This window comes from Notolepis coatsorum (genome assembly GCF_963971535.1).
Source record: "Notolepis coatsorum genome assembly, chromosome: 11".
Classification (NCBI taxonomy): Eukaryota; Metazoa; Chordata; class Actinopteri; order Aulopiformes; family Paralepididae; genus Notolepis; species Notolepis coatsorum.
The window spans coordinates 20611242-20623669 of NC_140175.1; the positions used below are offsets into that span (position 1 = coordinate 20611242).

Here is a 12428-nt window from a genome sequence, read left to right on the forward strand (position 1 = left end):
CAGTAGAGGAGCATAGAGACAGCAGAGGAGCATAGAGACAGACAGTAGAGGAGCATAGGGACAGTAGAGGAGCATAGAGACAGTAGTGGAGCATAGAGACAGTAGAGGAGCATAGAGACAGTAGAGGAGGAGCATAGAGACAGTAGAGGAGCATAGAGACAGTAGAGGAGCATAGAGACAGTAGAGGAGCATAGAGACAGTAGTGGAGCATATAGACAGTAGAGGAGCATAGAGACAGTAGTGGAGCATAGAGACAGTAGAGGAGCATAGAGACAGTAGTGGAGCATAGAGACAGTAGAGGAGCATAGAGACAGTAGAGGAGCATAGAGACAGTAGAGGAGCATAGAGACAGTAGAGGAGCATAGAGACAGTAGAGGAGCATAGAGACAGTAGAGGAGCATAGAGACAGTAGAGGAGCATAGAGACAGTAGTGGAGCATAGAGACAGTAGAGGAGCATAGAGACAGTAGAGGAGCATAGAGACAGTAGAGGAGCATAGAGACAGTAGAGGAGCATAGAGACAGTAGAGGAGCATAGAGACAGTAGAGGAGCATAGAGACAGTAGAGGAGCATAGAGACAGTAGTGGAGCATAGAGACAGTAGAGGAGCATAGAGACAGTAGTGGAGCATAGAGACAGTAGTGGAGCATAGAGACAGTAGAGGAGCATAGAGACAGTAGAGGAGCATAGAGACAGTAGTGGAGCATAGAGACAGTAGAGGAGCATAGAGACGGTAGAGGAGCATAGAGACAGTAGAGGAGCATAGAGACAGTAGAGGAGCATAGAGACAGTAGAGGAGCATAGAGACAGTAGAGGAGCATAGAGACAGTAGTGGAGCATAGAGACAGTAGAGGAGCATAGAGACAGTAGAGGAGCATAGAGACAGTAGAGGAGCATAGAGACAGTAGTGGAGCATAGAGACAGTAGAGGAGCATAGAGACAGTAGAGGAGCATAGAGACAGTAGAGGAGCATAGAGACAGTAGTGGAGCATAGAGACAGTAGAGGAGCATAGAGACAGTAGAGGAGCATAGAGACAGTAGAGGAGCATAGAGACAGCAGAGGAGCATAGAGACAGTAGAGGAGCATAGAGACAGTAGAGGAGCATAGAGACAGTAGTGGAGCATAGAGACAGTAGAGGAGCATAGAGACAGTAGTGGAGCATAGAGACAGTAGAGGAGCATAGAGACAGTAGAGGAGCATAGAGACAGTAGAGGAGCATAGAGACAGTAGAGGAGCATAGAGAGCAGTAGAGGAGCATAGTGGAGCATAGAGACAGTAGAGGAGCATAGAGACAGTAGAGGAGCATAGAGACAGTAGAGGAGCATAGAGACAGTAGAGGAGCATAGAGACAGTAGAGGAGCATAGAGACAGTAGAGGAGCATAGAGACAGTAGAGGAGCATAGAGACAGTAGAGGAGCATAGAGACAGTAGAGGAGCATAGAGACAGTAGAGGAGCATAGAGACAGTAGAGGAGCATAGAGACAGTAGAGGAGCATAGAGACAGTAGAGGAGCATAGAGACAGTAGTGGAGCATAGAGACAGTAGAGGAGCATAGAGACAGTAGAGGAGCATAGAGACAGTAGTGGAGCATAGAGACAGTAGAGGAGCATAGAGACAGTAGAGGAGCATAGAGACAGTAGAGGAGCATAGATACAGTAGAGGAGCATAGAGACAGTAGAGGAGCATAGAGACAGTAGAGGAACATAGAGACAGTAGTGGAGCATAGAGACAGTAGAGGAGCATAGATACAGTAGAGGAGCATAGAGACAGACAGTAGAGGAGCATAGGGACAGTAGAGGAGCATAGAGACAGTAGAGGAGCATAGAGACAGTAGAGGAGCATAGAGACAGTAGAGGAGCATAGAGACAGTAGAGGAGCATAGAGACAGTAGAGGAACATAGAGACAGTAGTGGAGCATAGAGACAGTAGAGGAGCATAGATACAGTAGAGGAGCATAGAGACAGACAGTAGAGGAGCATAGGGACAGTAGTGGAGCATAGAGACAGTAGAGGAGCATAGAGACAGTAGAGGAGCATAGAGACAGTAGAGGAGCATAGAGACAGTAGAGGAGCATAGAGACAGACAGTAGAGGAGCATAGAGACAGTAGAGGAGCATAGAGACAGTAGAGGAGCATAGAGACAGACAGTAGAGGAGCATAGAGACGGTAGAGGAGCATAGAGACAGTAGAGGAGCATAGAGACAGTAGAGGAGCATAGAGACAGTAGTGGAGCATAGAGACAGTAGAGGAGCATAGAGACAGTAGAGGAGCATAGAGACAGTAGAGGAGCATAGAGACAGTAGAGGAGCATAGGGACAGTAGAGGAGCATAGAGACAGTAGTGGAGCATATAGACAGTAGAGGAGCATAGAGACAGTAGTGGAGCATAGAGACAGTAGAGGAGCATAGAGACAGTAGTGGAGCATAGAGACAGTAGAGGAGCATAGAGACAGTAGAGGAGCATAGAGACAGTAGAGGAGCATAGAGACAGTAGAGGAGCATAGAGACAGTAGAGGAGCATAGAGACAGTAGAGGAGCATAGAGACAGTAGAGGAGCATAGAGACAGTAGTGGAGCATAGAGACAGTAGAGGAGCATAGAGACAGTAGAGGAGCATAGAGACAGTAGTGGAGCATAGAGACAGTAGAGGAGCATAGAGACAGTAGAGGAGCATAGAGACAGTAGAGGAGCATAGAGACAGTAGAGGAGCATAGAGACAGTAGAGGAGCATAGAGACAGTAGAGGAGCATAGAGACAGTAGAGGAGCATAGAGACAGTAGAGGAGCATAGAGACAGTAGAGGAGCATAGAGACAGTAGTGGAGCATAGAGACAGTAGAGGAGCATAGAGACAGTAGAGGAGCATAGAGACAGTAGTGGAGCATAGAGACAGTAGAGGAGCATAGAGACAGTAGAGGAGCATAGAGACAGTAGAGGAGCATAGAGACAGTAGAGGAGCATAGAGACAGTAGAGGAGCATAGAGACAGTAGTGGAGCATAGAGACAGTAGAGGAGCATAGAGACAGTAGAGGAGCATAGAGACAGTAGAGGAACATAGAGACAGTAGTGGAGCATAGAGACAGTAGAGGAGCATAGATACAGTAGAGGAGCATAGAGACAGTAGTGGAGCATAGAGACAGTAGAGGAGCATAGAGACAGTAGAGGAGCATAGAGACAGTAGAGGAGCATAGAGAGCAGGAGAGAGACCCAGTCTCTGTTTCCATCTGCAGCAGAGGAGGAGCATAGAGAGCAGGAGAGAGACCCAGTGTTGATGTTGGTGTTTTTGAGGTTTGGTGTCTGGTCTCATGTGCTCTCGTGTCTGTCCTCTCCTGCCTGTCCTCTCCTGCCTGTCCTCTCCTGTCTGTCCTCTCCTGTCTGTCCTCTCCTGTCTGTCCCAGCAGCAGCAGCAGGCAGAGCTCACACCCCCCATGTACGGGATGCCAGCTCCTGGAGCCGCCGGTCCCCCTCCACCCTCCTCCGCTCCTGCGTACATGTACTCTCACCAGTACCAGCGTAAGTGTTCTGGGCAACTCAACCCAGCCTTTAGATCAGTACCAGGGTAGGTGTTCTGGGCAACTCAGCCCAGCCTTTAGATCAGTACCAGCGTAAGTGTTCTGAAGTTAACTAAACCCAGCTTTTAGAGAGAGAGAGAGAGAAGCACAGTGAATACACTGCCATCTAGTGGTGGGCAGTAGCCTGTACACGTCACAGTGTGTGTGTGAAGAACCTGAGCTGGAGCAGGACTTTCCGCCCCCCCCCCCCTTCTCTAAAAACAGTCAAGCATTTTCTCCGCAGAATGTTTGCCACTCTGATATCTGATCTTGTTCTCTACCGATACACGCTTTATTGTGTGGTCGGAACGCTGTCGCTAACCTTGAGATATCAGTGTACTGTATATCGACTAAACCTTCTAGACTTAAGAATGATGGCTGTCATGGATCATACTTTAGTCCATGCTCCCCCCTCTTTGCCTGTTTTAAAGTCTTCAAAGAAAAAATCCACCCTAAACCACTTCCAAGCTGTTAGGAAAGAGCAACTGACGACGTACTTAACATTTCTGGGTCCTATTTAGCCGTTTGGTCTTGTACTCTCCCGCTGGAGAGAAACAAAAACCCTCGCCCCGACCTGACGTCCAGGGCTGTAACTATATAGTAGGTGCTCTAGTACTACTATCAAAGTCGTGCCACAGTAGCAAGAGGGATGTTGGTGATAGTTAGGTATTAACGCATAATCAATCCACAGCTAGAAATATAGACGTTAGGAGGATTAGCCGTCACCTAGAGATTAGGGCTGAACGATTAATCGATTTTAAATCGAAATCGCGATTTGAAATGACGCAATTAGCAAATCGCAAACAAAAATAAAAATCACGATTTTTTTCTTTTTTCTTTTTTTTTCTTTCTTTAACCAGGAAGTCCCATTGAGATACAAGATCTCCTTTGCAAGTTGTTGTTATTGTTGTAGGAACGGTTTGGGAGAGGGTGGTAAGGGGTTTTAGATTGTGTGTTGTGAAGTTTAGACTTCAGAGAGGGAGAGTAATCGATTCCCAGGTAAAAAGAAAACATTTCAGAACAGACCCACTGTGTAGGCCAGATGCAAGCCGCATTTTACAATAAACCTCTGTGGGGCTGCTTAAAAATAATAATAATTATAATCACAAAATTTAATCGCAATCGCAATATCTGTCACAAAAATCGCAATTAGATTATTTCCCAAAATCGTGCAGCCCTACTAGAGATTCTGATTGTTTTTAGAATCATGCAGTCGGGACACGGCCCCCGATAGGAAGGTAAAGCCAGAGACCGAGAAGAGATTAATCGTGAAAACGTTCATTTTGGTACCAGAATTAGAAATGAAGGCCCCAGTAAACACATAATGGAGCCCTGGTAGATACAAAACACAGAGCTTTGATGGCAGAACAAGTCCCGTCTGAAACGTCAACCGTAAATAAATACTGGTGTCATTTAAATGTTAGGTGTAAAATAAAGAATCCCTGGAATGTAGGGATGCTCGATATTGGCTTTTTTACCTATACCGATATTGTCCAACTCTTAATTTCCGATACCGATATCAACCGATACAGATATATGCAGGGTTTCCCCCAATCCCCCCCCAAAAAACAGAATAATTTCAGGTAATTAACATTACATATCTCTTGTCGTGTAATTAACACAACATTATGCATACTTTGACAATAAATAAAATAATAATTTGTTCTTACTTGCTTGCATGGGTAAATAAAGGTTAAATAAATGCAAATAAAAAAAAATATATATATTTTTTTTGAAAACCGATATCGGCCGATAATATCGGACATCCCTACTGGAATGTGTTGAACGTCAACAGTTGACCATTTTTAACAGTGTAAAAGTATCACAGAGTGGATTTTTTCCTTTTTAAACTTTTATTATCATGGAAGCATTTTTAGCATGAACTGTACTGTACTGTACTGTACTGTACTGTATCCACCTGCACGTCTGCCTCGCCAGAAGGTCTCCCTCTTCCTCTACGCATGATGTTGTTAGTAAGTATGATGAGCAACAACATACCCTGTTCTGTCACTAATCTGCATCTGTTATTATGTCTTGTGAACCCCAGCCTACCCCCAGCTCCACCAGTACCCCGCTGGGCCAGGGGGGGCTCCTCCCATGTATCAGCCTCTCCAGTACCCCTCCCCCTCCTCTGCCGCTCCTCCTCCTCCTGCCTCCTCCTGTCCTCCCGCCCCGGCGCCGGGCTTTCTGTCCCAGTACACGCAGCCCGCTCTCCCTCAGCAGCCGGGCCCTCCTCCTCCTCCTTTCTACCCCGGACCTCCTACTCTCTCGTCCTCTCCTCCCTCCCGTCCTCCTTTCGTTCCGACTTCGCCCTCCTCCTCCTCCGTCTCTCCTCCTTCTCTGTCCTCTGGGGCGTCTTTCCAGTTCCAACACGGCGGGCCGGGATCGCCCGTCTCGTACATGCCGCCGCCGCCTCCTCCACCGACCGGAGCCTCAGGTACACAGCCTCAGGTCCCGCCCCGCCACCACCACCACCACACCGTGGCCTATCAGAGCCCTCGTACCGCCGTCCACTTCCTGTGTGATAGTAAAGGGTTAACCTTCTGTCGTGTGGCAGTGAAAGGGTTAAGTCCTAGGAGGGCTTTGCAGACAGTTTGACAATACAAAATATATTGGTGGATGGAAATGTTATTAGATTAAAGAAATGTATTGTCATCATACAGCACAAGTACAGTACAATGAAAAGAGGTTTGGCATCCAACCAGAGTGCAAATGTAACAGCAAAGTGCATAACAACTAAATTGGGGAATGGGAGAATTTATGTTTTTATTTTTTAAAGAAGCTCCTTGGTGGCCTTGTGAGACGGAGCTGAAGCCACAGTCAGAGTCTCGGTGATTAATAGTGTGTTTTGTCCATGATCTCTTCCACAGAGGGAAACGATAAAGATACCTGTTTTATGGAAGGTGAATTTCAAACAGCTCGGCTTTGCAATCAGAGATAATCACTGAGCAAAAACTGTGGCCGTATAATCAAGATTACGAACGCGCTTTCTAAATGAAATGATACGCTGTGTGCCGTGGGACGGGTCAGTAGAGGTCAACGGGCCAAAACAAAAGGAGAGAGTAGAGATTATCTGTCTGGCCTGTGTGTTTGTGATGTCATACACATGTCAAGCTGAGAATCAATCGGGGGAAAAGATGGGAGAAAGTGGCCGGGACGCCTATATTCGAATACCAACCGTTTTGTGAATCTGATTGGCCACTGACGTTTCTGGTCATGTGACATGTGCACCAATCGTGTGATGGCAAGTTCTTTCGGCGGTTAAGCTTAGGCGCTCTTTCGAAGTTGGTTAAGGTTAGAGTTTGTCTTAGAGCAGGGCGATAGAACACCAGCCCTGATTCCAAACTCTAACCTTAACCAACTTCGAAAGAGTCGCCTAAGCTTAACCGGTGATAAACTAGGCGTTCGGTAGTTTGCAGGCTGTTCGACGCGGAAATGGGCAAAGACACAGCTCGTCACGCGATTGGGCACACATGTCACATGACCAGAAACGTCAGTGGCCAATCAGATTAGCAAAACGCACAAAACGGTTGGTATTCGAATAGACGCGGCCGGGACAGTATCTTCTGGGGGTGGAGGGGTTCATGTTCTGATTCCCTTGAGGAATCTTCAGGCGTCCTAGCAGCATGGAGGAGGGGGGAGGGGAGATACAGGTATGGGCACAGGGTAATAGCAGAAAGACATAAATATAGGCAATAAAGTTAAATCTGAATATAAAAATATGAGAAAATGTAAACAGTATAAACAATATAATTTTAACTCTGAATATAAAAATATGTATACTTTTAGCCTTTTTAGACATTTAGATTATTTTTTTATTGAATCGCTGAAGCTAAACAGAAGCGATGCTATCTCTCTCAGCAGCAGAATGACAAACACGTTGCTTTTGTTGTACTGGAGAACTGGGGGGGAGTTACAGTTGTTTGGAGCTTGACCCAGATTTGCCGTCGACGGGAGCAAGCGATCATTTTGGTTACTTTGGAGGGATGAGAGCTTTGCATGGCATATTTCATATTGCATATTTCTGCCGGCCATTATTACCCTGATGGACACGGCAGGAAGGCATCGTGATTATATAGTTAGAGGACACGGTCTGTGCCCTGCTGCTCAAACACACAGTCTACCAGACGTCAACTCCAAGTTACTCAATGCTAATTAGAAATCATTAAAAAGATATATCGATCTTAGTATTTATTTATTATTATATATATACAATAAATAAATATGATTTATGCATAGTATTTATTTATGTATGTATTATATATATATATATATATAAAAATACAATAATATATATAATAATAAATACGAAAATCCTGATGGACGCCTATGCATTTTGAGTGTTTTACGATGCGTTTTTTTCTAATTGTTAGCTTGTTAGTCACTGGGCCACAGCGTCATCTGAGATCCAAGGCCTTGACACCAGACACAATATGTTAACAACACCCTCTGTTCACAATGTAGGGTCAAATAAGATCAGATACGATATTACTTTATTGATCCCCTTGGGGAAATTTGGGCATGGTAGCAGCATGGGGGAGGTGGGGGGGGAGGTACAGGTATGGGCAGGCTAATAGTAGAAATAAAGACATAAATATAGGCAATGAAATTAGATCTGAATATAACTAAATGTAAAAAGAATATGAGAAAAATAAACAGTGTAAACAAAGGTGCAGATGAGGGTCTGTATGCCCTATCGGTTATATTATACAATACATATAAGCAATAAAGGATTTGAATCTGAATATATACTATGAGTATATACACTAATAACAGATGTAGTATATATGTATATACATATATACTACTCGCTATATAATATATTGCTTTCTACTCAAGATCGGTGCTTTTTCATCTGTTTGTATTGGAATACAAAGCATGAGACCATAATGAAGTCTGGGCCAATCAGACATCTAGCAATCAAACAAAGAGCCAATCAAACGTCTAGCAATCAAATGTCTAGCAATCAAAAGAGCCAATCAAATGTCTAGCAATCAACTGTCTAGCAATCAAACGTCTAGCAATCAAAGCTTCGACTTGGCCCTTCAAAGACGTCTATAATTTCCATGGAGGGTGGGAACGGACCAGAGACTGACTGTGATTCCTCTGCTGTCCCCCAGGGCCCCAGAACGGCTGGAACGACCCTCCTGCCCTGAGCAGAGTTCCCAAGAAGAAGAAGGTGAGTCTGCAACCTGCTGGTCCAATACAATAGACCCCCCCCCTTCCACCTGATGGACGCATATCATCTGTATTATTATCATTTATTATTTATATACATATAGAATTGCTCCATGTGCATTTTAATATATCATGCTTTTAAGTACTGTAGTTTTAATGTAGTTGGTGTTTTTTATAGTGGTCTTTTTTTTTTACTGTAGTTTTAATGTAGTTGGTGTTTTTTTTTTTATATAATGGTGGTGAGTGTCTATGTATTGTGACTGTATGTTTGTCTTTTAACCATTGCACAAATGAAGTTCCGAAAGGAAAATAAAGTAGTTTGAAGTGAAGTTGAAGTCCTGCTGGTGCTGCTGGTGCAGGCAGTGTCACAGTTACATGTACATGTGACAAATAAAAATAAAACAACTTGAACTACAGAGGCCACTAGTATGGAATGGTGCAAGTTACACTGTACACGTACATGGAAACGTGCTTTTAAGAGTTACAGTATGTCATTAAAAAAAACATTGTCAGGGGGGTCAGGTGGCGTAGCGGAGATTGTGTTCGTCACCAACACCGGAGAAGCTGGATTCGCCTGTTCGAATCCAGCTCCCGGCGTTGCTATCAGCTTGGCTGGCCTCTCGCACTAATACAATTGGCAGTATTAGAGGGTGGAAAAGCTGAAGGGTGGGTCCTGGGCGTTGTGGACAGCGACCCCTACAGTTCGGTCGGGGCGCCTGCTCAGCAAGGGTAGGAACTAGGGAGAGATAGTGCGGCCTCCCACATGCTACACTCTCCCCGGTGAGAACCTGTGCGGCCAGGCTGCACATGCGTCGGAGGAAAGCATGTGACAGTCTCCGGTCTCTCGGACCAACAGTAGGGGAAAGTACGCTACAACCAGGAAGGGTGGGATGGGAGAAAAATCGGGAAAAAGAGGGGAAGAAAGAATAAACATTGTCAGGTGCACACGTTTGAATTGGCTCAATTGGTAGATTAGATTCAAATGTATTGTCATCATACAGCACAAGTACAGCACAACAAAAATAAGTTTGCCATCCAACCAGAGTACAAATGTAACAGTAAAGTGCAATAGTAATATACAATGTACAGGTGATTAAACTGGGTATAGAATATATAAACTAGTACTACTGAGTAATAGTGCTAATCAGATGTATGTACGGAATTGTATTAATATGTACAGTGATACAGGTATAAAGACACCATGGCAGTAAGTCATACTGGCCAGCAGCGTAACTAGTAAGAGTGGGTAAGGCATATGTACAGAGATATAGATATACTATCTACAGATATGTAAAAATAATTATATTCAGGTATATTCAGACAGATGTATGTACATGTACAGAGTTGTAGTATTTATATGTACAGTGATACAGCGGTATAAAGACACCATGGCAGTAAGTCATACTGGCCAGCAGCGTAACTAGTAAGAGTAGGCAAGGGATGTATGTACAGAGTTGTAGTATCAATATGTACAGTGATACAGGTATAAAGACGCGTCTCATCCTTCCTCAGGTCCCAGACAACTACACTCCTCCCGCCCCCATCACTGCCCCCATCATGGCTCCATTAGGCGGGGACCCTCAGGCCCAGCCGATGTCCTCCATGCCCCCTCAGACCCAGGGCCAGGGCCAGCCCGGGGTACACGCCCCCTACGCAGGCATGCAGCAGCAGCAGCTACACCCCCCCATGAACCCAGCCATGCCCAAGGGCAGCGGGGAGGGGCCACCGGGAGCACCCATTGGAGAGGCTATACAAGTAGGCCACGCCTTCATTTTCATCTCGTTTCAAACCTTTATTTCAACTCGTCAGGCACTGAGGTTTACCTTCATCTACAGCGTCGACGAACTTACAAAACAAAGACACGGTTTATCAGCAATTTCATACATATTAGGCACAATAAATAATAATAACTAAGCAATATATAATCGGCTAAGACAGTTACAAGTCGACACACACACAGTGGTTGGACATCATGCTTTTAAATGCAGAGAGAGAAGGAAGAACCTTCAGCTTTAGAGTCAGTCGGAGGACGTTCCAGGTGTTGGAAGCGTCAAAGGAAAAAGCAGTTCTTCCTAGTTCAGAGCAAACTGGAGGAACCCTGAGAACCAACCAGTCATTTGAACGTGTAGAATAGGCTCCAAGATTCCATTCTGTACTCATTCCACACAAGCTGTCGCGTTTATTGCATGTGGATCTTCTGAAGGTGATTTAACGATATGGAGAAAAGCTGAGAAAATAAAAGAAGATTAAAGAATAATTATAAATGTAAAATGTGTCTAATGTTGTGACCCTGTGTGAACCCACTCAGCCGTTGAGGTCCATCCCTGCTGAGAAGATCATGAAGAAGCCCATCCCAGAGGAGCACATGGTCCTGAAGACCACGTTTGAAGGGCTCATCCAAAAGTGCTTGGCTGCAGCCTGTGACCCTGTGAGTACAAGACGTCAGTCTAAAGGCAGCGATGAGAGCAGCTAGTGACCCTGTGAGTACAAGACGTCAGTCTAAAGGCAGCGATGAGAGCAGCTAGTTACCCTTTGAGTACAAGACGTCAGTCTAAAGGCAGCGATGAGAGCAGCCAGTGACCCTGTCAGTACAAGACATCAGTCTAAAGGCAGCGATGAGGGCAACAATACCCAACGAGGTGCCCTCAGCATTGCTGCTTCAATCAAATAGAACAAATCAAATCAAACATTGGAATAGATTTGAACCCTGTGGCCCTTTCTGCTGCCTGTTGCTAGCTATGGGTGTTAACCATTTGCATTGCCAAGAATATTTGGAGAGTATATTGCTCAAATGTGAGGCGTGGCGCGTACATAGAGAATGGAAAGTTTAACAATTTCCCCTTCCCAGAACACGTGTCTCATTTTGCACTCGTCTTTGCTCTCCCACAGCAAACTAAGAGGAAGCTGGACGATGCCAACAAGCGCTTGGAGGCGCTCTACGACCGGCTGAGAGAGGAGACAGTAAGTCATACTAGGGCTGTCTCCGACTAAGGATTTGGACGGTCGACTATGATTGGCCAAAAAAAATAAAGTATAATATTTTTAATATTTTTTTTTATATATATATTTTTTTTTAATTTTTTATTATTCCATTTCGGCTGTGGGGGTGCTTAATGTCTGAAGGAGTCGACTGAAGGCTTTTTGTCCTCTGCAAAAGCATGCAATTGGTCCACTGATGGATACATCTTGATATTTGTCTAGTCTAGTGTGTTCATTAGACGGGTGAAATCCTCTTTCAGTGCCTCTGTGCCTGTTTTCTTAGGCAGTTAGCCTCTGGTATGCGTGCCATTAGCGTTAGCCACGCTTCTAGGCCTCTTTTCTTTTGGAAAGAATAATACATTTTTTTTATTATTTTATATTCGACTAAGAGGTTGGCCAGTCGACTACGGCTCCTTTCGACCAATTAGTCGACTAATAGGGGTCAGCCCTAGTTCATACCACTGCCCGGTTCTTAATAGTTCTGAGGGGAGCGATCCATATTTTAAACGGTTGTAACGGGATGTGAATTCCGTGCCAGGATAGTGGGATAATATGATCTTTTTTAGAAGCCTTCATCTCTCAAGTTCAAGTTGAAGTTTCTTTTGTATTTGTCACATATTTGGTACATGTACATTGCAGTGAACTGCTTGGTTCTGTATGAACCCCCTGCCATTGTGCTTCATACAGTAAAACAAGTACAAAGAATAAAGACCAAACACTATACAA

The 12428-nt window shown here is 44.7% G+C and overlaps 1 protein-coding gene across 17 annotated transcripts in view; it reads left to right on the plus strand.

The window, feature by feature from the left end:
- Nucleotides 1–12428, plus strand: part of sec31a (SEC31 homolog A, COPII coat complex component) — a 44291-nt gene that overhangs the window by 30442 nt on the left and 1421 nt on the right. For 7 of the 17 annotated variants that reach the window (XM_084325362.1, XM_084325374.1, XM_084325366.1 and 4 more), the window contains 7 exons: nt 3390–3507; nt 5593–5982; nt 6416–6448; nt 8666–8724; nt 10236–10478; nt 11032–11151; nt 11613–11684. In XM_084325362.1, coding sequence (XP_084181488.1) covers nt 3390–3507; nt 5593–5982; nt 6416–6448; nt 8666–8724; nt 10236–10478; nt 11032–11151; nt 11613–11684 — 1035 coding nt within the window. The remainder of the gene's footprint in view (nt 1–3389; nt 3508–5592; nt 5983–6415; nt 6449–8665; nt 8725–10235; nt 10479–11031; nt 11152–11612; nt 11685–12428) is intronic. The other 10 variants (XM_084325371.1, XM_084325375.1, XM_084325372.1 and 7 more) reach the window with 6 other exon arrangements.